Source organism: Entelurus aequoreus, linkage group LG10 (assembly GCF_033978785.1).
Source record: "Entelurus aequoreus isolate RoL-2023_Sb linkage group LG10, RoL_Eaeq_v1.1, whole genome shotgun sequence".
Lineage (NCBI taxonomy): Eukaryota > Metazoa > Chordata > Actinopteri > Syngnathiformes > Syngnathidae > Entelurus > Entelurus aequoreus.
This window is the reverse complement of record NC_084740.1, coordinates 50,147,138-50,173,081: the sequence shown is the minus strand read 5'-3', so window position 1 is coordinate 50,173,081 and position 25,944 is coordinate 50,147,138. Positions and strand designations below refer to the sequence as shown.

Genomic DNA, 25,944 nt, shown 5'->3' with positions numbered 1-25,944 from the left:
GTGACCACTCCTTTTAGAGGTGGCCTTAGTGTTGTTGACTGTGGAACTCCTGAATAAATAGAGGGACGCAGGAGCTGAACATTAGAGCGTAGGGCGAGACTGTGACTAAGTGTGCAGCTCCATGCGTTCTCCCCATGAGCTAAATTGAACTCTGTCTCTGCATGATTCATAACTTCTTGTCTGATTAATAGATGTCATCAGTGTTTGAACCTGACACCTGCGGACCTGCAGCGAAGCAGGGTGTGCCACGACCGGCTTCGAGATCAGCGACAGGTGTGTAGATGGCCCACCTGGGCGCGTTTATCCGATCACCTGTCGCTCTGTTAAAGGCAGCAGCCGGGAAGGAGGAGAGAGTTGTTGTTGATGGTGGAGAGCGAAGCCGAGCGCGAGCGAGAGCGAAGCCCAGCGCGAGCGAGAGCGAAGCCCAGCGCGAGCGAGAGCGAAGCCCAGCGCGAGCGAGAGCGAGACAGACGCCACTGGAGAGAAACCATTCTTGTGCTCACTTGGTAGAAAGACAACTGCTGAAAAGCACCCAAAAGACTTTGCACGTTTTATTGTAAAATAAAACACTTTTGTAAACCTGGAAGAGCCCGGCATGTCGATGATTGGTGGTCCGAAGAACCCGGAGGAGCAAGACCTCCACAGCTACTTTTTTAATCCACAAAGAAAAAGGACAAACCGTTAATTAGGAGGCAGATATATATATATATATTTGCAAGGCCATTTTCAAGAAGGATATTTAAAGAGAAACTACGTCTTGTGAGACGACGTCGGCCAACCCCGGAAGCTAGCTCAGCTGTCCCGGCGATGAAATGGAGAAATGTCTGCCACTTCCGCGCGAATCAACCGACGAGCGGCACCACTGGCTTATACGGCGTCGAATTCGTGCTACAAATTGTGAGTTCAAACATTCTATTTACTTATTTTTTCACATTTAATGTTTTTTACCATTTTCATTTTAACAGTACCACATAAGATATGTTTTAATTGCAGATGCGTGTTTATTTATTTTCAAATGCGCCAGAAGTAGCCCGTTTTGTTCACTTTTGACTTCAATACACAGTAGTGTGTAAATGTGTTTCTGTATAGTATTTCTCCAGCAATGGTCATGTGGGGACATCAAATATGTTATTTTGAGAGGTAATGATTGAAGTCAGACATCACTGAAGGCCTAGGTGGGAAACGTATGGCCCGCCACTTACTTAAAGGTGTGTACCAAATTCCTCGATGATTTGGCTGAACATCATAACAATAAAGTGAAGGGAAGAAAGCTGTGTTAGGAATTCCAAGGCAATTCAACCTTAGGGTCAAACCTTGGGGATTATTAACAGCACCACCGTATTTGTCAGAAAAATAATAGCACGGGCAACACAACAGAAGTGCATGTTTTTACAAAAGTTCACCCTTGTGTGCATTGGTTCAAGAGTAAAAGAATTAGCCTTTAGTCGTCATGAAAAAATGAACAAGCCCAATAAATAAAGGACTGTCAACTAAATTATTTTGAGGGCCACATTTCCAGAAAGCTAAAGACTGGGGGGCCAGACTTCTCCCTTAATTATGTCTTGTTTTGCATATTCCAGAGAACCAGCGTCCTCTACACTGCAAAAAGTCAGTGTTCAAAAACAAGAAAAAAAAATACAAAAATGAGGGGTATTTTATTTGAATTAAGCAAAATTATCTGCCAATAGAACAAGAAAATTTGGCTTGTCAAGACTTTCCAAAACAAGTAAAATTAGCTAACTTCAATGAACCCAAAAATACCTTAAAATAAGTGTATTCTCACTAATAACAAGTGCACTTTTCTTGGTAGAAAAAAACCCCAAAAAAAACCTTTTTGCTCAATATGTTGAAAAATATTCTTAAATGAAGTAAATGCTAGTGCCATTATCTTGACATAATGATATGCGCTCGGCATTACATTTCTTGAAACCAGCAAACTTATACTAAAAACTAATTTATTGTTCTTAATGGAAAGGCAACAAGGCAACCGCTTGTTACTCTCGGGGTCTCCTAGCCGCTCAGGCAAATCTTATTGTCTAAAATTGCATTTTTCCATCGATAACATGACATCATTGCGCCAAGTGCGTGCTCTTTTAGTCAATTAGTGCGCATATATACAGCCCGGCCCCCGGCCAAAATTATTTTAATTGTAATTTTGAAGAATTTACCTGAATGTGCACGAACTATTTCTGTTCAAAATTGTTTGAAATGTCAAATGTTTAAATATTAACTGTCAGTTTACTGTACTGTGCCAACTGTACTACTATAAGAGTACATCTTTTCTACTGTTTCATTGGAAATAAAACAGCAAAGTCCATTTGGCTGTCATCTGTTTTAATTATGAGACACAATTGTGTCAAAGTCATGTTTTTTTTTTCATGCTTGAAATAAGAAATGATTACTTTAAAAAAGTAGTTTTATACTTGTGAGTGTTGATGACACAGCTTTGCAACAGTTGATATTCTAGTTTCAAGCATGTTTTACTCAATATAGGTCATCAAATCTCCGCAACAAGCTGTAATATCTTACTGAGATCATTTCGGACCAAAACCCTTAAAACAAGTAAAACACTCTAAAATAAAATCTGCTTAGTGAGAAGAATTATCTTATCAGACAAAAAATAAGCAAATATCACCCTTATTTGAGATATTTAATCTTACTTAGATTTCAGTTTTTGCAGTATACTTGTGTTTTTAAAAAACTGCTGCAAAAATGTGAGTCTCTAACAAGATTTTTTAACAGAACTTGTGGGCCACCAGTTGAATAGGCTAAATGATGAAAAGAAAAAAACCTAACACTGGGCATTGAGGAACACTTCTACAAACCCCAAAAGCAGTGAAGTTGGCACGTTGTGTAAATTGTAAATAAAAACAGAATACAATGATTTGCAAATCCTTTTCAACTTATATTCAATTAAATACACTGCAAAGACAAGATATTTAACTTTCGAACTGGAAAACTTAATTTTAAACTAAGTATGCTTTTATTTACATTAATTTTATGTGTGATTAAAATAATGTTATGTCCAATCACAACTTAATTTGAATTTATCTTAATACGTGCAATATCTTGTGTTTGATGTATTCAGTTCTTATTCAAACTCCATTTACATCTCTATTTCTAACTAACAAACGATTTTTCAATCCACAATTATGTTTGTGAACAGTTCATCTGTGAATGTCTGCTCTCTATTGAGTGATATTCAAATTGTACAAAACCCAAAACCAGTGAAGTTGTCACGTTGTGTAAATGGTAAATAAAAACAGAATACAATGATTTGCTAATCATTTTCAACTTATATTCAATTGAATAGACTGCAAAGACAAGATACTTAACGTCCGAACTGGAAAACTCTGTTATTTTTTGCAAATATTAGCTCATTTGGAATTTGATGCCTGCAACATGTTTCAAAAAAGCTGGCACAAGTGGCAAAAAAGACTGAGAAAGTTGAGGCATGCTCATCAAACACTTATTTGGAACATCCCACAGGTGAACAGGCTAATTGGGAACAGGTGGGTGCCATGATTGGGTATAAAAGTAGATTCCATGAAATGCTCAGTCATTCACCAACAAGGAGGGTCATCCCTTTTTGAACAAATGCGTGAGCAAATTGTCCAACAGTTTAAGAACAACATTTCTCAACCAGCTATTGCAAGGAATTTAACGATTTCCCCATCTACGCTCCGTAATATCATCAAAAGGTTCAGAGAATCTGGAGAAATCACTGCACATAAGCCATGATATTATGGACTTTCGATGTCTCAGGCTGTACTGCATCAAAAAGCGACATCGGTGTGTAAAGGATATCACCACATGGGCTCAAGAACACTTCAGAAAACCCCTGTCAGTAACTACAGTCCGTCGCTACATCTGTAAGTGCAAGTTAAAACTTTACTCCGCAAAGCGAAAGTCATTAATCAAAACATTTTAACTGTCAAAAGGGAGAGGACTTAAACGGGTGCCTTGAGGAATGCCTCAGTTATGTAAATCACAAGTTTGAACCACAAAGTTCTGTTTGCTAGCAGTGTAAAAATGGCTTCCTGTTCCAATCAGGATTTAATTCAAAGTCTCCCTACTAACCCACCAGTGCCTCCATGGAAATGCCCCCCTCTACCTCAAAGAACTACTCACTCCCAAATCCTCCACACGACACCTCCGCTCCAGACAGGCTAACCTCATTTAACCTCCGAGAACAAAGCTACGAACAATGGGAGACTGGGCTTTCTGCTCCGCCGCTCCCAGTCTGTGGAACGCTCTCCCTGACCACCTGAGGGCTCCACAGACTGTGGATGCTTTTAAAAAAGGCTTACAAACCCTTATTTTTAAAAAAGCCTTATTTTAGATATATGCATACTAGTTCTAGCTATTTGGCTGTTCTAGTTTTATTAGGGACTGCAATGTCCCTTTGGGACAGAGGACCCTATTGTAATTGTAAGGTTTTATTATTCTTTATTATACCGCCGCTTCTTTAAACTGTAATTTCACCCCCTTAACATACTTCAAAACTCATCATATTTGACACACACATCAGGACTGGCGAAAAATTGCGATCTAATAAAAAAACCTAGCCCCAAAACTCAAAATTGCGCTCTAGCGCCCCCTAGGAAGAAAACAGACAAAACTGCCTGTATTTCCCACTAGGAATGTCGGAGAGACATGAAACAAAAACCTCTATGTCGGTCTCAATTAGACCTATATTTCATACATTAACATCCTTCAGCAAAAATCAACAGGAAGTTTGCAATTCCCCCTTCAAAACAAAAGTTTTGTAAAAACAGTCACTTTTGCCTCTTTGAGCTGTAATTTGACCCCCTTAACGTGCTTCAAAACTCACCAAACTGGACACACACATCAGGACTGGCAAAAATTGCGATCTAATGAAAAAAAACCAACCCCAAAACTCAAAATTGCGCTCTAGCGCCCCCTAGGAAGAAAACAGACAAAACTGCCTGTAACTCCCACTAGGAATGTCGGAGAGACATGAAACAAAAACCTCTATGTAGGTCTCACTTAGACTTAGATTTCCTATACTGACATCCTTCAGCAAAAATCAACAGGAAGTTTGCAATTCCCCCTTCAAAACAAAAGTTTTGTAAAAACAGTCACTTTTGCCTCTTTGAGCTGTAATTTGACCCCCTTAACATGCTTCAAAACTCACCATATTTGACACACACATCAAGACTGGCGAAAATTGCGATCTAATCAAAAAACCTAGCCCCAAAACTCAGAATTGCGCTCTAGCGGCCCCTAGGAAGAAAACACAGACAAAACTGCCTGTAACTCCCACTAGGAATGTCGGAGAGACATAAAACAAAAAACTTCTATGTAGGTCTCACTTAGACCTAGATTTCATACACTGACATCCTTCAGCAAAAGTCAACAGGAAGTTTGCCATTCCCCCTTCAAAACAAAAGTTTTGCAAAAACAGTCACTTTTGCATCTTTGAGCTATAATTTGACCCCCTTAAAATGCTTCAAAACTCACCAAACTGAACACACACATCAGGACTGGCAAAAATTGCGATCTAATAAAAAAGACCAACCCCAAAACTCAAAATTGCGCTCTAGCGCCCCCTAGGAAGAAAACACAGACAAAACTGCTCCTAGGAAGAAAACAGACAAAACGGCCTGTAACTTCCAGTAGGAATGTCGTAGAGACATGAAACAAAAACCTCTATGTAGGTCTCACTTAGACCTACATTTCATATATTGACAACCCCCAGCAAAAATCCACAGGAAGTTTGCAATTCCCACTTCAAAACAAAAGTTTTGCAAAAACCGGTCCCCTTTTTTCAAAAATGATCTCCTCTGAGCGCGTTTGTCGTGTCGGCTTCAAACTAGCACAGGAGAGAGATTTAACCCTTCTGATTAAAAGTTGATGAAAGAGTTTTAATTACTGCTCCGGTTTGGATTTTATGTGCCGTCAAAGTCGGTCCCGTCCATCGCTGCTTGCAGCTTTAATTATATTATTAATGTGTTTGCAGTGGTTCAAGTTCCTCTTTTAAACAAGGGCACTCTTGGCCACAATTTGCTGCATATTTATTATACCGCCGCCTCTTTGAGCTGTAATTTGACCCCCTTAACATGCTTCAAAACTCACCATATTTGACACACACATCAGGAATGGCAAAAATTGCGATCTAATAAAAAAAAAACCTAGCCCCAAAACTCAAAATTGCGCTCTAGCGCCCCCTAGGAAGAAAACACAGACAAAACTGCCTGTATTTCCCACTAGGAATGTCGGAGAGACATGAAACAAAAACCTCTATGTAGGTCTCACTTAGACCTATATTTCTTACATTAACATCCTTCAGCAAAAATCAACAGGAAGTTTGCAATTCCCCCTTCAAAACAAAAGTTTTGTAAAAACAGTCACTTTTGCATCTTTGAGCTGTAATTTGACCCCCTTAAAATGCTTCAAAACTCACCAAACTGGACACACACATCAGGACTGGCAAAAATTGCAATCTAATAAAAAAGACCAACCCCAAAACTCAAAATTGCGCTCTAGCGCCCCCTAGGAAGAAAACACAGAAAAAACTGCTCCTAGGAAGAAAACAGACAAAACTGCCTGTAACTTCCAGTAGGAATGTCGTAGAGACATGAAACAAAAACCTCTATGTAGGTCTCACTTAGACCTACATTTCATATATTGACAACCCCCAGCAAAAATCAACAGGAAGTTTGCAATTCCCCCTTCAAAACAAAAGTTTTGTAAAACCCGGTCACCTTTTTTCAAAAATTATCTCCTCTGAGCGCGTTTGTCGTGTCGGCTTCAAACTAGCACAGGACAGAGATTGAACCCTTCTGATTAAAAGTTGACGAAAGAGTTTTAATTACTGCTCCGGTTTGGATTTTATGTGCCGTCAAAGTCGGTCCCGTCCATCGCTGCTTGCAGCTTTAATTATACTATTAATGTGTTTGCTGTGGTTCAAGTTCCTCTATAAAACAAGGACACTCTTGACCACAATTTGCTGCAAACAGGTTTGTCTCCCAAGTTTTGAACTGAACCCAGGGGCCGATATGGTGTCTGTCCTGGGCTAGATTTGGGCCCCGGGGCCGCCAGTCAAATAGTCCTGTTGTAGATACACAGACTTTATTCATAAGTGAAGTTAAAGTTGAAAGAGTTCTATTTGTGTTTTCCTGAAGAAAGAAAACACAGAAAAAACTGCTCCTAGGAAGAAAACAGACAAAACTGCCTGTAACTTCCAGTAGGAATGTCGTAGAGACATGAAACAAAAACCTCTATGTAGGTCTCACTTAGACCTACATTTCATATATTGACAACCCCCAGCAAAAATCAACAGGAAGTTTGCAATTCCCCCTTCAAAACAAAAGTTTTGTAAAACCCGGTCACCTTTTTTAAAAAATTATCTCCTCTGAGCGTGTTTGTCGCGTCTGCTTCAAACTAGCACAGGAGAGAGATTGAACCCTTCTGATTAAAAGTTGACGAAAGAGTTTTAATTACTACTCCGGTTTGGATTTTATGTGCCGTCAAAGTCGGTCCCGTCCATCGCTGCTTGCAGCTTTAATTATACTATTAATGTGTTTGCTGTGGTTCAAGTTATAAAATAATGATAAATGGGTTATACTTGTATAGCGCTTTTCTACCTTCAAGGTACTCAAAGCGCTTTGACAGTATTTCCACATTCACCCATTCACACACACATTCACACACTGATGGCGGGAGCTGCCATGCAAGGCGCTAACCAGCAGCCATCAGGAGCAAGGGTGAAGTGTCTTGCCCAAGGACACAACGGACGTGACTAGGGTGGTAGAAGGTGGGGATTGAACCCCAGTAACCAGCAACCCTCCGATTGCTGGCACAGCCACTCTACCAACTTCGCCACGCCGTCCCCGTTCATGACTTTTTCAGTCTTGCCCCACCTTTCCACCCCACTTCCCCTGTGACTTTGCTGGGTGCGTTCTGGCCATGCTGGGCACCTCTGGCCACCCCTGGACTCTGGTGGAACCCGGCGGGACTGGAGACACTCAAACCTGGGTGTGATTTTTGACCATTTTCATGACTTTTTCAGTCTTTCCCCACCTTTCCACCCCACTTCCCCTGTGACTTTGCTGGGTGCGTTCTGGCCATGCTGGGCACCTCCGGCCACCCCTGTACTCGGGTGGGACGCGGCGGGACTGGAGGCACTCAAACCTGGGTGTGAATTTTGATCATTTTGGGGGCTTTTGCTGTTCCACTATAAAACAAGGGCACTCTTGACCACAATTTGCTGCAAACAGGTTTGTCTCCCAAGTTTTGAACTGAACTCAGGGACCGATATGGTGTCTGTCCTGGGCTAGATTTGGGCCCCGGGGCCGCCAGTCAAATAGTCCTGTTGTAGATACACAGACTTTATTCATAAGTGAAGTTAAAGTTGAAAGAGTTCTATTTGTGTTTGCCTGATGTGTGAACCAAAATAGAAATAAATGTCAGTGAAGGATTGCTCCCAGCATTCGGCTTCAGACTCATTTCCACGCCTTCTGCTTTTTTAAACTGATTGGTTTTAATGGCCCCTCCCTCCCTCCTCAGTCTGCCACCAGAACCCACTTGGCTCGTTAACTTCTCTCATTGTTATACAGCTCCAGTTAAATGAATTTAGCTGGAAGAGGAGTACACAAAGAGTGGGCCGTGGTGCGAAGCGGCGAGCCTCCGTCTAAAGCCACGCAGATGGCGGCTTGTTCACAAGAAGAGGTGCTGATTAGGCATTGTTGGTTATTGTAATCCCGCTGCGTGGAAGCGGATCAGCTGCAAATGATCCTACCTTTTAATCCTTATACAGTAGAAGATAAAAAGACAGAGAAAAGTAGACTCACGGACACACAGGTCTCCGCTCTCAAAGTAACCAGGGCAACACTGCGAGCGCCGCCTATACATGGTCCTCACTCCCCGCCGGTAAGCTGTTTTATAGCTGATCCTGAGGGAACACACACAGCGAGAGGGATATGTGATATATGGTGTGACAACTCCCTGGGGCCAAGAAAACAAACAGAGGGATGTTTTTACTTTGATTTTTTAGTGTAAAAGTACAAAAAGGAGTCACAAGACGTGAAAGCCAGCCAAGCAAAAAAAAAAAGTCCCCCTGAAGCCATCACTTCCTTGCAGTGTTCATAAAACATATGGTAAACACAAACATCAAGCGTGTGCATATGACCTTTGACCTCAGCGACTTCAATCATCTTGACGTGGTTGGTATTCAAAATCAATAGAGACCATGCCCTCACTATGAAAAATGTATTCAGGAATAATATAAATTGGGATGTTTATTGTCTGAAATTGGACACAAGACAGGCCCTAGGTCAGTTTTTACTGTTACCAATCATAGTAAAATACCATAATATATTTTCTAGACGAGTAGGGAAGGGGTTTTTCTTATGTGCTTTGGAAAAAATCCACCTCATATGTGCTTTTCATCATTAAATTCAATGAAAAGTTAAGACAAAAAGTACTACCAGTATATAATATTATATACTTTAGCATGTACATTTTAGACTATACTGCAAAAGGTGAAATCTAAATAAGATTAAATATCTCAAATAAGGGTGATATTTGCTTATTTTCTGTCTGATAAGATAATTCTTCTCACTAAGCAGATTTTATGTTAGTGTTTTACTTGTTTTAAGTGTTTTGGTCCTAAATGATCTTAGTCAGATATTACAGCTTGTTGCTGAGATTTGATGACCTATATTGAGTAAAACATGCTTGAAACTAGAATATCAACTGTTGCAAAGCTGTGTCATCAACACTCACAAGTATAAAACTACTTTTTTAAAGTAATAACATAACATGAAAAAAAAAATCATGACTTTGACACAATTGTGTCTCATAATTAAAACAGATGACAGCCAAATGGACTTTGCTGTTTTATTTTCAATGAAACAGTAGAAAACACATACTCATATAGTAGTACAGTTGGCACAGTACAGTAAACTGACAGTTAATATTTAAACATTTAACATTTCTAACAATTTTGAACAGAAATAGTTCATGCACATTCAGATAAATTCTTCAAAATTACAATTAAAACATTTTTGGCTGGGCTGTATATATGCGCACTAATTGACTGAAAGAGCACGCACTTGGCACGATGATGTCATGTTATCCATGGAAAAATGCATTTTTAGACCATATGATTTGCCTGAGCGGCTAGGAGACCTCGAGAGTAACAAGCGGTTGCCTTGTTGCCTTTCCATTAAGAACAATAAATTAGTTTTTAGTATAAGTTTGCTGGTTTCAAGAAATGTAATGCCGAGCGCATATCATTATGTCAAGATAATGGCACTAGCATTTACTTCATTTAAGAATATTTTTCAACATATTGAGCAAAAAGGTCTCGTTTTTTTTTCTACCAAGAAAAGTGCACTTGTTATTAGTGAGAATATACTTATTTTAAGCTATTTTTGGGTTCATTGAGGTTAGCTAATTTTACTTGTTTTGGAAAATCTTGACAAGCCAAATTTTCTTGTTCTATTGGCAGATAATTTTGCTTAGTTCAAATAAAATACCCCTCATTTTTGTAATTTTTTTTCTTGTTTTTGAACACTAACTTTTTGCAGTGTATTGTCTGAAATTGGACACAAGACAGGCCTTACGCAGCAAAAAGTCAGTGTTCAAAAAACAAGAAAAAAAAATACAAAAGTTAGGGGCATTTTATTTTCAAAATTATCTGCCAATAGAACAAGAAAATTTGGCTTGTCAAGACTTTCCAAAACAAGTCAAATTAGCTAACCTCAATGAACCCAAAAATACCTTTAAAATAAGTATATTCTCACTAATAACAAGTGCACTTTTCTTGGTAAAAAAAAAAAAAAAAAAGAGACCTTTTTGCTCAATATGTTGAAAAATATTCTTAAATTACCGTATTTTCCGCACTATAAGGCGCACCTAAAAACCTCCAATTTTCTCAAAAGCTGACAGTGCGCCTTATAATCCGGTGCGCCTTATAGTGCGGAAAATACGGTAAGTAAATGCTAGTGCCATTATCTTGACATAATGATATGCGCTCGGCATCATGATTTTTTTTTAAATTGAATTGTTTGAAATGTCACATGCTAAATGTTTAAATATTAACTGTCAGTTTACTGTACTGTGCCAACTGTACTACTATATGAGTACGTGTTTTCTATTGTTTCATTGAAAATAAAACAGCAAAGTCCATTTGGCTGTCATCTGTTTTAATTATGAGACAATTGTGTCAAAGTCATGATTTTTTTTTTCCATGTGTAAGAAATTATTACTTTAAAAAGTCAGTTTTATACTTGTGAGTGTTGATGACACAGCTTTGCAACAGTTGATATTCTAGTTTCAAGCATGTTTTACTCAATATAGGTCATCAAATCTCAGCAACAAGCTGTAATATCTTACTGAGATCATTTAGGACCAAAACCCTTAAAACAAGTAAAACACTCTAACATAAAATCTGCTTAGTGAGAAGAATTATCTTAGACAGAAAATGAGCAAATATCACCCTTATTTGAGATATTTCATCTTACTTAGATTTCACTTTTTGCAGTGTAGGTCAGTTTTTACTATTACCAATCATAGTAAAATACCATAAGATATTTTCTAGACGAGTTCTTGAGAAGGGGTTTTTCTTATGTGCTTTGGAAAAAAATCCACCTCGTATGTGGTTTTCATCATTAAATTCAATGAAAAGTTAAGACAAAAAGTACTACCAATATATAATATTATATACTTTAACATGTACATTTTAGACTATACTGCAAAAAGTGAAATCTAAGTAAGATGAAATATCTCAAATAAGGGTGATATTTGCTTATTTTCTGTCTGATAAGATAATTCTTCTCACTCAGCAGATTTTATGTTAGTGTTTTACTTGTTTTAAGTGTTTTGGTCCTAAATGATCTCAGTAAGATATTACAGCTTGTTGCTGAGATTTGATGACCTATATTGAGTAAAACATGCTTGAAACTAGAATATCAACTGTTGCAAAGCTGTGTCATCAACACTCACAAGTATAAAACTACTTTTTTAAAGTAATAACAAAACATTAAAAAAAAAAAAAACCTGACTTTGACACAATTGTGTCTCATAATTAAAACAGATGACAGCCAAATTGACTTTGCTGTTTTATTTTCAATGAAACAATAGAAAACAGGTACTCATATAGTAGTACAGTTGGCACAGTACAGTAAACTGACAGTTAATATTTAAACATTTAACATTTCTAACAATTTTTAACAGAAATAGTTTGTGCACATTCAGATAAATTCTTCAAAATTACAATTAAAACATTTTTGGCCGGGCTGTATATATGCGCACTAATTGACTGAAAGAGCACGCACTTGGCGCGATGATGTCATGTTATCCATGGAAAAATGCATTTTTAGACCATATGATTTGCCTGAGCGGCTAGGAGACCCCGAGAGTAACAAGCGGTTGCCTTGTTGCCTTTCCATTAAGAACAATAAATTAGTTTTTAGTATAAGTTTGCTGGTTTCAAGAAATGTAATGCCGAGCGCATATCATTATGTCAAGATAATGGCACTAGCATTTACTTCATTTAAGAATATTTTTCAACATATTGAGAAAAAAGGTCTCGTTTTTTTTTCTACCAAGAAAAGTGCACTTGTTATTAGTGAGAATATACTTATTTTAAGCTATTTTTGGGTTCATTGAGGTTAGCTAATTTTACTTGTTTTGGAAAATCTTGACAAGCCAAATTTTCTTGCTCTATTGGCAGATAATTTTGCTTAGTTCAAATAAAATACCCCTAATTTTTGTAATTTTTTTTCTTGTTTTTGAACACTAACTTTTTGCAGTGTATTGTCTGAAATTGGACACAAGACGCAGCAAAAAGTCAGTGTTCAAAAAACAAGAAAAAAAAAAACAAAAGTTAGGGGCATTTTATTTAAACTAAGCAAAATTATCTGCCAATAGAACAAGAAAATTTGGCTTGTCAAGACTTTCCAAAACAAGTCAAATTAGCTAACCTCAATGAACCCAAAAATACCTTTAAAATAAGTATATTCTCACTAATAACAAGTGCACTTTTTTTGGTAAAAAAAAAAAGAGATCTTTTTGCTCAATATGTTGGAAAATATTCTTAAATTACCGTATTTTCCGCACTATAAGGCGCACCTAAAAACCTCCAATTTTCTCAAAAGCTGACAGTGCGCCTTATAATCCGGTGCGCCTTATAGTGCGGAAAATACGGTAAGTAAATGCTAGTGCCATTATCTTGACATAATGATATGCGCTCTGCATCATGATTTTTTTTTTAATTGAATTGTTTGAAATGTCACATGTTAAATGTTTAAATATTAACTGTCAGTTTACTGTGCTGTGCCAACTGTACTACTATATGAGTACGTGTTTTCTATTGTTTCATTGGAAATAAAACAGCAAAGTCCATTTGGCTGTCATCTGTTTTAATTATGAGACAATTGTGTCAAAGTCATGATTTTTTTTTTCCATGTGTAAGAAATTATTACTTTAAAAAGTCAGTTTTATACTTGTGAGTGTTGATGACACAGCTTTGCAACAGATGATATTCTAGTTTCAAGCATGTTTTACTCAATATAGGTCATCAAATCTCAGCAACAAGCTGTAATATCTTACTGAGATCATTTAGGACCAAAACCCTTAAAACAAGTAAAACACTCTAACATAAAATCTGCTTAGTGAGAAGAATGATCTTATCAGACAGAAAATAAGCAAATATCACCCTTATTTGAGATATTTCATCTTACTTAGATTTCACTTTTTGCAGTGTAGGTCAGTTTTTACTGTTACCAATCATAGTAAAATACCATAAGATATTTTCTAGACGAGTTATTGGGAAGGGGTTTTTCTTATGTGCTTTGGAAACAAATCCACCTCGTATGTGGTTTTCATCATTAAATTCAATGAAAAGTTAAGACAAAAAGTACTACCAATATATAATATTATATACTTTAACATGTACATTTTAGACTATACTGCAAAAAGTGAAATCTAAGTAAGATGAAATATCTCAAATAAGGGTGATATTTGCTTATTTTCTGTCTGATAAGATAATTCTTCTCACTAAGCAGATTTTATGTTAGTGTTTTACTTGTTTTAAGTGTTTTGGTCCTAAATGATCTCAGTAAGATATTACAGTTGTTGCTGAGATTTGATGACCTATATTGAGTAAAACATGCTTGAAACTAGAATATCAACTGTTGCAAAGCTGTGTCATCAACACTCACAAGTATAAAACTACTTTTTTAAAGTAATAACAAAACATTAAAAAAAACAAAAAACCTGACTGACACAATTGTGTCTCATAATTAAAACAGATGACAGCCAAATTGACTTTGCTGTTTTATTTTCAATGAAACAATAGAAAACAGGTACTCATATAGTAGTACAGTTGGCACAGTACAGTAAACTGACAGTTAATATTTAAACATTTAACATTTCTAACAATTTTTAACAGAAATAGTTTGTGCACATTCAGATAAATTCTTCAAAATTACAATTAAAACATTTTTGGCCGGGCTGTATATATGCGCACTAATTGACTGAAAGAGCACGCATTTGGCGCGATGATGTCATGTTATCCATGGAAAAATGCATTTTTATACCATATGATTTGCCTGAGCGGCTAGGAGACCCCGAGAGTAACAAGCGGTTGCCTTTTTGCCTTTCCATTAAGAACAATAAATTTGTTTTTAGTATAAGTTTGCTGGTTTCAAGAAATGTAATGCCGAGCGCATATCATTATGTCAAGATAATGGCACTAGCATTTACTTCATTTAAAAATATTTTTCAACATATTGAGCAAAAAGGTCTCTTTTTTTTTCTGCCAAGAAAAGTGCACTTGTTATTAGTGAGAATATACTTATTTTAAGCTATTTTTGGGTTCATTGAGGTTAGCTAATTTTACTTGTTTTGGAAAGTCTTGACAAGCCAAATTTTCTTGTTCTATTGGCAGATAATTTTGCTTAGTTCAAAAAAATTACCCCTCATTTTTGTAATTTTTTTTCTTGTTTTTGAACACTGACTTTTTGCAGCGTATTGTCTGAAATTGGACACAAGACAGGCCTTACGCTGCAAAAAGTCAATGTTCAAAAACAAGAAACCTTTATAACCTTTAAAATAAGTATATTCTCACTAATAACAAGTGCACTTTTTTTGGTTAAAAAAAAAAAAGAGACCTTTTTGCTCAATATGTTGGAAAATATTCTTAAATTACCGTATTTTCCGCACTGTAAGGCGCACCTAAAAACCTCCAATTTTCTCGAAAGCTGACAGTGCACCTTATAATCCGGTGCGCCTTATAGTGCGGAAAATGCGGTAAGTAAATGCTAGTGCCATTATCTTGACATAATGATGTGCGCTCTGCATCATGATTTTTTTTTTTAAATGAATTGTTTGAAATGTCACATGCTAAATGTTTAAATATTGACTGTCAGTTTACTGTACTGTGCCAACTGTACTACTATATGAGTACGTGTTTTCTATTGTTTCATTGAAAATAAAACAGCAAAGTCCATTTGGCTGTCATCTGTTTTAATTATGAGACACAATTGTGTCAAAGTCGTGATTTTTTTTCATGCTTGAAGTAAGAAATGATTACTTTAAAAAAGTAGTTTTATACTTGTGAGTGTTGATGACACAGCTTTGCAACAGTTGATATTCTAGTTTCAAGCATGTTTTACTCAATATAGGTCATCAAATCTCAGCAACAAGCTGTAATATCTTACTGAGATCATTTAGGACCAAAACCCTTAAAACAAGTAAAACACTCTAAAATAAAATCTGCTTAGTGAGAAGAATGATCTTATCAGACAGAAAATAAGCAAATATCACCCTTATTTGAGATATTTCATCTTACTTAGATTTCAGTTTTTGCAGTGTCGGTCAGTTTTTACTGTTACCAATCATAGTAAAATACCATAAGATATTTTCTAGACGAGTTCTTCGGAAGGGGTTTTTCTTATGTGCTTTGGAAAAAATCCACCTAATATGTGGATTTCATCATTAAATTAAATGAAAAGTTAAGACAAAAAGTACTACCAATATATAATATTATATACTTTAGCATATACATTTTAGACAACCGTATTTTTCGGATTATAAATCGCTCCGGAGTATAAGTCGCACCGGCCGAAAATGCATAATAAAGAAGGAAAAAAACATATATAAGTCGCAGTAGAGTACCGTATTTTTCGGACTATAAGTCGCAGTTTTTTCCATAGTTTGGCCGGGGGTGCGACTTATACTCAGGAGCGACTTATGTGTGAAATTATTAACACATTAGCGTAAAATATCAAATAATATTATTTAGCTCAATCACGTAAGAGACTAGACGTATAAGATTTCATGGGATTTAGCGATTAGGAGTGACAGATTGTTTGGTAAACGTATAGCATGTTCTATATGTTATAGTTATTTGAATGACTCTTACCATAATATGTTACGTTAACATACCAGGCTCGTTCTCAGTTGGTTATTTATGCCTCATATAACGTACACTTATTCAGCCTGTTGTTCACTATTCTTTATTTATTTTAAATTGCCTTTCAAATGTCTATTCTTGGTGTTGGCTTTTATCAAATACATTTCCCCAAAAAATGCGACTTATACTCCAGTGCGACTTATATATGTTTTTTTCCTTCTTTATTATGCATTTTCGGCCGGTGCGACTTATACTCCGGAGCGACTTATCCTCCGAAAAATACGATATAAGTCGCACTTTTTGGGGAAATGTATTTGATAAAAGTCAACACCAAGAATAGACATTTGAAAGGCAATTTAAAATAAATAAAGAATAGTGAACAACAGGCTGAATAAGTGTACGTTATATGAGGCATAAATAACCAACTGAGAACGTGCCTGGTATGTTAACGTAACATATTATGGTAAGAGTCATTCAAATAACTATAACATATAGAGGTGGCGACTTGTCCAGGGTGTACCCCGCCTTCCGCCCGATTGTAGCTGAGATGGGCTCCAGCGCCCCCCGCGACCCCGAAGGGAATAAGCGGTAGGAAATGGATGGATGGATATAGAACATGCTATATGTTTACCAAACAATCTGTCACTCCTCATCATTAAATCCGATGGAATCTTCTTCCTCGGTGTTGCATCTAAACAACTCTGCCAACTCCAAAGGTAGACAATGTGCCGCTTCCTCGTCTATCGGTACGTCGCTATATTTTACGGTTAATAATTTCACACATAAGTCGTTCCAGAGAATAAATCGCACCCCCGGCCAAACTATGAAAAAAACTGCGATTTATAATCCGAAAAATACGGTACAACTACTGCTACTACAGGGGTGTTGATTAGTATTAGAACCGGCCCGCAGGCCACAGCCGCCTGCTGCTGTTTTGCACGCACCAATACTCCTTCAGTGTTGGCGCCAAGAATTTCCAAAATGGGGTCACAGGGACCCCATCAGGTCATAGAAATGGGCTCCCACTTTTTTGTAACCTTTTTGAAAGCAAATGATAAACATATGCATTATCCTGTTATAGCTCACATTCTATATTGTGTTTTGGAAAAAGGTTGTCATAAACCTTATTTAATTCATTAAAAAAAATATATACAAAAGAAAACACATTTTTATGCATATGTACATTTATTCTGTTATAAACATTAATCCACTTTCTTTTTTCCTTCATGGATCTAAACTTTATTTTTTCTACATTTTTATTGTAACATTTTCAGAACGTGTTTGTTCTATTTTTGGCCAAAGTAAGACAAAGAAAACAATCTGAGGTTGTCTTTATTTTCTTAGTTTTAATGCCATGATATTAATCGTCCGGCCCGCGTGTGCACATATTTTCCTCCATGTGGCCCCTTAGCTAAACTGAGTTTGAGACCCCTGTACTACTACTACTAGACTAGTACTAGCGTTGTTGACATAGTCACACAGTAAATAGGACAGATACAGATAGCTGGATTAGTCCAAATTAGTTCACCATATATCCATTAGATTATGTAGAGGCGTGGTACATTGGCCAAGGATTAGATATTGGTAAGAATCTGGATAAAGGTGTGTACAAGTAATATGTAATAATGGAACAAAACGTTATTTAATTGTGTATTAATGCTACATTTTACAAAATTATTATAATTATAAACACTGACACATTTTTAAATAACTTTTCACATATTGCAAAAGTTATGACAAAATGTTGGTGTTGCACTTTTTTTTAAATAAAATGTATCAATTTGTATTATGTAATAAACCATTTAAATTAATGCCTTAATTTATAAAAAATGTCAAAGCAACAAAAAACTCCTAATCTTAATTAGAATGAATTTTAAGAATCTTTTAGGATGTTTCACTGGTCAAATAAATCAAATGTAACTATTAATTACCTGTAGAGTGGACAATGTGATTGTAAGCCATTGGCAAAGGTTACGTTAATTAATTAATGCTCTCTTATATATTGTTTTGTTTCACTTCCTGTCTGTCTTTTGCAATTAGGTTACTCGCCTGCTGCCAATGGCTAATCGGGAAGCTTCTTATGCCAGCCCCGTCGGGATCATGTTTTTGTTTGCGTTGCACAGGTATGCTGCATAGTTTCCTCTATGCTTCCTGTGCACTTCCCTGCTGCACTATGTTTGTCATTAATACATGTTTGATTGCATTTTGCCTGTCATTTCTGCATCCTGGAGTTTGCGACCCACACAGAATGTAATAACAGTATCAATATCTATCTAAACTAAGTATGCATTTTATTTACGTTAATTTTATGTGTGATTAAAATAATATGTCCAATCACAACTTAATTTTAATTTATCATAATACGTGCAATATTTTGTGTTTGATGTATTCATTCTCATGCAAACTTCATTTACATCTCTAATTCTAACTAACAAACTATTTTTCAAACCACAATTATGTTTGTGAACTGTTCATCTGTGAATGTCTGCTCTCTATTGAGTAATGTTCAAATTGTACAAAACCCAAAACCAGTGAAGTTGTCACGTTGTGTAAATGGTAAATAAAAACAGAATACAATGATTTGCAAATCCTTTTCAACTTATATTCAATTGAATAGACTGCAAAGACAAGATATTTAACATTCAAACTGGAAAACATTGTTATTTTTTGCAAAAAGACTGAGACTGAGAAAGTTGAGGAATGCTCATCAAAGACTTATTTGGATCATCCCACAGGTGAACAGGCTAATTGGGAACAGGTGGGTGCCATGATTGTGTATAAAAGCAGCTTCCATGAAATGCTCAGTCATTCACAAACAAGGATGGGGCGAGAGTCACCTCTTTGTCAACAAATGCCTGAGCAAATTGTTGAACAATTTAAGAACAACATTTCTCAACGAGTTATTGCAAAGAACTTAGGGATTTCACCATCTACGGTCCGTAATATCATCAAAAGTGAATCTGGAAACTGTGGACGTCGTGTCCTCCGGACCAAAAAGGAAAATAACTATCCAGACTGTTATAGGCGCAAAGTTGAAAAGCCAGCATGTGTGATGGTATGGGGGTGTATTAGTGCCCAAGACATTGGTAACTTACACATCTGTGAATGCACCATTCATTCTGAAAGGTACATACAGGTTTTGGAGCACAACATATGTTGCCATCCAAGAAACGTCTTTTTCATGGACGCCCCTGCTTATTTCAGCAAGATAATACCAAGCCACATTCTGCACGTGTTACAACAGCGTGGCTTTGTAGTAAAAGAGTGCGGGTACTAGACTGGCCTGCCTGTAGTCCAGACCTGTCTCCCATTTAAAATTTGTGGCACATTATGAAGCGTAAAATACCACAACGGAGACCCCCGGACTGTTGAACAACTTAAAGCCCTACTGAAACCCACTACTACCGACCACGCAGTCTGATAGTTTATATATCAATGATGAAATCTTAACATTGCAACACATGCCAATACGGCCAGGTTAACTTATAAAGTGCAATTTTAAATTTCCCGGGAAATATCCGTCTGAAAACGTCTATGTATGATGACGTTTGCGCGTGACGTCACGGATTGTGCGGAAGTATTGGGAAACCATTGTGTCCCAATACAAACAGTGTCTGTTTTCATCTGAAAATTCCACAGTATTCTGGACATCTGTGTTGGTGAATCTTTTGCAATTTGTTTAATGAACAATGGAGACTGCAAAGAAGAAAGCTGTAAGTGGGATCGGTGTATTAGCGGCTGGCTGCAGCAACACAACCAGGAGGACTTTGAGTCGGATAGCAGACGCGCTATCCGACGCTAGCCGCCGACCGCACCGATGATGAAGTCCTCCGTCGCACAGTCGATCGCTGGAACGCAGGTGAGCACGGGTGTTGATGAGCAGATGAGGGCTGGTGTAGGTGGAGAGCTAATGTTTTTATCATAGCTCTGACGAGGTCCCGTAGCTAAGTTAGCTTCAATGGCGTCGTTAGCAACAGCATTGCTAGGCTTCGCCAGGCTGGACAGCATTAACCGTGTGGTTACAGGTCCAGGGTTTGGTTCGGTGTCTCCTGATAGTAGTATTGTTGATCTTCTGTCTATCCTTCCAGTCAGGGGCTTATTTATTTTGTTTCTATCTGCATTTAAGCACGATGCTATCACGTTAGCTCCGTAGCTAAAGTGTTTCGCCGATGTATTTTCGTGGAGATAAAATTCACTGTGAATGTCCATTTCGTGTTCTCGACTCTCATTTTCAAGAGGATATAGTATCCGAGGTGGTTTAAAATACAAATCCGTGATCCACAATAGAAAAAGGAGAAAGTGTGGAATCCAATGAGCCCTTTTACCTAAGTTACGGTCAGAGCGAAAAAAGATACGTCCTGCACTGCACGCTAGTCCTTCACTCTCACTTTCCTCATCCACAAATCTTTCATCCTCGCTCAAATTAATGGGGTAATCGTCGCTTTCTCGGTCCGAATCGCTCTCGTTGCTGGTGGCAATGATTGTAAACAATGTGCAGATGTGAGGCGCTCCACAACCTGTGACGTCACGCTACTTCCGGTACAGGCTAGGCTTTTTTATCAGCGACCAAAAGTTGTGAACTTTATCGTCGATGTTCTCTACTAAATCCTTTCAGCAAAAATACGGCAATGATCAAGTATGACACATAGAATGGATCTGCTATCCCCGTTTAAATAAGAACTTTTCATTTCAATAGGCCTTTAAGCTGTATATCAAGCAAGAATGGGAAGGAATTCCACCTGAAAAGCTTCAAAAATGTGTCTCCTCAGTTCCCAAACGTTTACTGAGTGTTGTTAAAAGGAAAGGCCATGTAACACAGTGGTGAACATGCCCCTGTGCCAACTTTTTTGCAATGTGTTGCTGCCATTAAATTCTAAGTTAATGATTATTTGCAAAAAAAAAAAGTAGTTTCTCAGTTCGAACATTAAGTATCTTCTCTTTGCAGTCTATTCAATTGAATATAAGTTGAAAAGGATTTTCAAATCATTGTACTCTGTTTTTACAACGTGCCAACTTCAGTACTTTTAGGTTTTTGTATATGGTCAACAACACAGCACACATGAGAAGAGCCTTACCTGTGCCTTGTGCACTTGAACCAGTTCAGGATGTCCGTGCACCTGGTGTAGTAGATCTGGTCAAACGGGTGAGCGTAGGACTCCTGGACAGTGACGGCGTAGCTAAGAGACACAGATGTAAAGACTTGAGTGCGGTTAGTTTATCTTTGTGGAGAAAACAAAAGGTCCTGTGAGTGCACAGCTGCAATGACAGCAATATAATAAGAGCCCTTTTTTTGGGTGATTTATATTATTGATGGAGGAAGCAGGCTCATATTGGAGGACCTCAAAGCCACTTGGGGAATTCATATCAATGCCAACAAGGTGGAACCGCAATCCTAAGTACCCTCACCTTGGTCAGGCAATAATCCAGCTAATATATCTTCACAGTTTTCTTTCCTCCCCCCTCGCGAGGACAGAAATTATTCCATCTTATTTCTCATAAGTGACACAGCCTGGTGCAGCTAATAATTATTCCGGCTCTCTGGCTGTTGTGATTGATTGGGAAGAGAGTACGCTGATCAATTTGCCTGCGCATTTCATTTGAAGCTGCAACTCCTCCCATCCCTCACAGCACAGCGACTCGAGCTGCGCCAGATCGATACGGTCCGTAATGGCCCAGAATGGATCTGGTGCTTTGGTGAGGAGCGCTTGTTTTCTCTGAGGATGCTGCTGCCTCAACAAGCTGATGCTGAACCCCCTGGACCTTTTATTCAGTCAGGTGTTTATCTTTACTGGGAGAGGAGACATGCTGACCTTTCCCAGTGGCTGCAGACGTTGGGGTCATCGGGGTTGAGAGTCCACACGTGAGAGGTCAAGCCCAAAACAAGGAGCAGCGCCGGCAGAGCAACAAGTGACCCCATGACTCAATCTGAAAACATAAAACACAAGACTGGCTCAGAGAATATTGTAACCAATAAACATTTTATAACACTGCAACAATTCACACCTGTCATCAAGCATGGCATTGGCATACCTTCAGAATGTTCCCTCTTCAAATGGCTAATTTAGTCCTTTATTACGACTTAGGCTGAACCCTAACTCTTCATTTTACCTTTTGTTGTACTCCTTCGCCCTTAGTTTTGTGCGTTCACGTCGATTAAGTGGTGTCGACCACACTCGCAAACAAGTGTTACGAAAAAGTTCCCATGACCGCATTTGCTAAGATGATGGCTGAGCAGAGAGTACAAACCCCGTTTCTATATGAGTTGGGAAATTGTGTTAGATGTAAATATAAACGGAATACAATGATTTGCAAATGATTTTCAACCCATATTCAACTGAATGCACTACAAAGACAACATATCTGTTGTTCAAACTCATAAACTTTTTTTTGCAAATAATAATTAACTTAAAATTTCATGGCTGCAACACGTGCCAAAGTAGTTGGGAAAGGGCATGTTCACCACTGTGTTACATGGCCTTTCCTTTTAACAACACTCAGTAAACATTTGGGAACTGAGGAGACATTTTTGAAGCTTCTCAGGTGGAATTCTTTCCCATTCTTGCTTGATGTACAGCTTAAGTTGTTCAACAGTCCGGGGGTCTCCGTTGTGGTATTTTAGGCTTCATAATGCGCCACACATTTTCAATGGGAGACAGGTCTGGACTACAGGCAGGCCAGTCTAGTACCCGCACTCTTTTACTATGAAGCCACGTTGATGTAACACGTGGCTTGGCATTGTCTTGCTGAAATAAGCAGGGGCGTCCATGGTAACGTTGCTTCGATGGCGACATATGTTGCTCCAAAACCTGTATGTACCTTTCAGCATTAATGGTGCCTTCACAGATGTGTAAGTTACCCATGTCTTGGGCACTAATACACCCCCATACCATCACACATGCTGGCTTTTCAACTTTGCGCCTATAACAATCCGGATGGTTCTTTTCCTCTTTGGTCCGGAGGACACGACGGCCACAGTTTCCAAAAACAATTTCAAATGTAGACTCGTCAGACCACAAAACACTTTTCCACTTTGTATCAGTCCATCTTAGATGAGTTCAGGCCCAGCGAAGCCGACTGCATTTCTGGGTGTTGTTGATAAACGGTTTTCGCCTTGCATAGGAGAGTTTTAACTTGCACTTACAGATGTAGCAACCAACTATAGTTACTGACAGTAGGTTTCTGAAGTGTTCCTGAGCCCATGTGGTGATATCCTTTACACACTGATGTCGCTTGTTGAGCAGTACAGTCTGAGGGATCGAAGGTCACGGGCTTAGCTGCTTACGTGCAGTGATTTCTCCAGATTCTCTGAACCCTTTGATGATATTACGGAGCGTAGATGGTGAAATCCCTAAATTCCTTGCAATAGCTGGTTGAGAAAGGTTGTTCTTAAACTGTTCAACAATTTGCTCACGCATTTGTTGACAAAGTGGTGACCCTAGCCCCCTCCTTGTTTGTGAATGACTGAGCATTTAATGGAATCTACTTTTACACCCAATCATGGCACCCACCTGTTCCCAATTTGCCTGCACACCTGTGGGATGTTCCAAATAAGTGTTTGATGAGCATTCCTCTACTTTATCAGTATTTATTGCCACCTTTCCCAACTTCTTTGTCACGTGTTGCTGGCATCAAATTCTAAAGTTAATGATTTGCAAAAAAAAAAATGTTTATCAGTTTGAACATCAAATATGTTGTCTTTGTAGCATATTCAACTGAATATGGGTTGAAAAGGATTTGCAAATCATTGTATTCCGTTTATATTTACATCTAACACAATTTCCCAACTCATATGGAAACGGGGTTTGTACATAAATGTGAGTAAATATAAGCATGGTTGATTTTCATAATGACACTCGTCTTTTGTCAGATATTCAAGCCTTTGCTAGGCAACGTAAATATTGCCATTGTTTTGAATGTCGGCCCGAGGTATGGGTACTGAATTCGGTACCTTTTTATATGCACCGACTAAAATTCTGTTGGTTCTACCAGGTATCGATTCACTTAAAATCAAACCGTGCCATATTTCAAAAACCTTTGTTGCATGTGACGTCCCGTCCGGTTGCAGACTAAACACTGGCTTAAGGAAACAGTCACTCAAGCAGCAGTCACGGTGGACAGAGACAAACTTCTAAGGCCCCTTCTACACTAAGCCGGCTAAGGTTATCCAGGGTAAATCCCACCTAACCTTATCCTTGTCCACACACACACAATGGTCGTTTAAGACCCCCTCTCTTCTCCATCAAAATACATTTAAAAAAGTATCTATGTCGAGTGTGCAATACAACGGTGCTGCTTTTGTTTTGAAAAGCGTTATTTGTATTACTTCCGTGTGGACGTATGCTTGTGCGTGATTGTGAGTGAATGTGAACAGCGGCAATCACAAATTACAAAATAAAGTTTAAAAAACGTCTATGCCGTGCGCGCAATACAACTGTGCTGCTTTTATTTTGAAAAGTGTTATTTATGGGCGTATGTCCGTGTGTAACCTGTGAGTGAAGGTGCACAGCGACAAGTGATGAGACGCTAAAAAGAGAGAAGTCGATGAGGAATGGCGTGTTTCCAACAAGACATGGACTGCCAAGTATTTCTTTCCAGAAATTAAAGGTAAAGCCGTGTGCTTAATTTGTAGTACACAGGTTGCTAGAAGTCCCAGCATTTTTCGGTCTACCTAGAAGACCCAGAGAGGGGTCATTTGGCCCGACGCTTTTCCCGAATACACTAATCACTCATTTTGTTATGGTAATGAGGCTGTTAGGGGCAGTTTGTCTAGGTAGACAGAAAAATTATACATGTGGGAAATGCCGAAAGGAGCAATGGCAGTGCCAGGATTGTGAGTGACTGCTCAAATGTATGTCAGTCACGTTTACATGGACATGGTTTTTCATTCTTTGTAAATATGCTTTTTTCTTTGTAAATTTTTTTTTTTAAACTATTTTTGGCACACAAAAATAACAATTGCTTCTGCAACAACCCTCCACACCAAAACTGGGAAAACAGTTGCTTTTTCATTCTTTGTAAATATGTTTTGTTTTGTATTTTTTTTAACAATAAATGTCAGAGTGTTGATCCCTTCATTCTTGTTGATCCTTTGTTGATCCTTGCAAAAACACACACAACCTACCTCAGAACTAAAGCTTGAGCTGTAAGGTCCCCTCCCCCACACAGGCTCAAGTGGCCCCTGCCAATGTGCCACTAACAGCCACATTTTCATAACAAAAGGAGTGTCCACAGGGGGGACTAGGGGTCAAATGACCCTCTTGTGGGTTTTCTAGGTAAAAAGGCCAATTGGCCCTTCTCTGGGACTTCTAGTGTTAAAGAATATCATTCGAATCGCCACTACACGACGAAGCACCAGGAAAAATACTGGAATCTGTCTGATGAAGCGCGCGCAAGGGAGGCTGATGCGTTGATGGTAAAACTGCAAACCCAACAAGGACTTTTTGCCAAATTTCACACCCCCAGAGATGCAGCCGTCAGGACAAGTTTCGTCATTTCTCACAAAATCGCCAGAAAAAGTAAGGCGTTTTCTGACGGAGAGTTTATTAAGGAGTGCTTAT

General features: G+C 38.2%; 1 protein-coding gene across 4 annotated transcripts in view; it reads right to left on the bottom strand.

Moving 5' to 3' along the window:
• The window catches only part of megf11 (multiple EGF-like-domains 11), a 497,434-nt gene that overhangs the window by 329,781 nt on the left and 141,709 nt on the right, over nucleotides 1–25,944 (bottom strand). For all 4 annotated transcript variants that reach the window (XM_062061102.1, XM_062061106.1, XM_062061104.1 and 1 more), the window contains exons 3-5: nucleotides 22,198–22,312; nucleotides 21,463–21,564; nucleotides 8,817–8,917 (exon numbers count right to left, since the gene is read on the bottom strand). In XM_062061102.1, coding sequence (XP_061917086.1) covers nucleotides 8,817–8,917; nucleotides 21,463–21,564; nucleotides 22,198–22,304 — 310 coding nt within the window. In that variant the 5' untranslated portion in view covers nucleotides 22,305–22,312. The remainder of the gene's footprint in view (nucleotides 1–8,816; nucleotides 8,918–21,462; nucleotides 21,565–22,197; nucleotides 22,313–25,944) is intronic.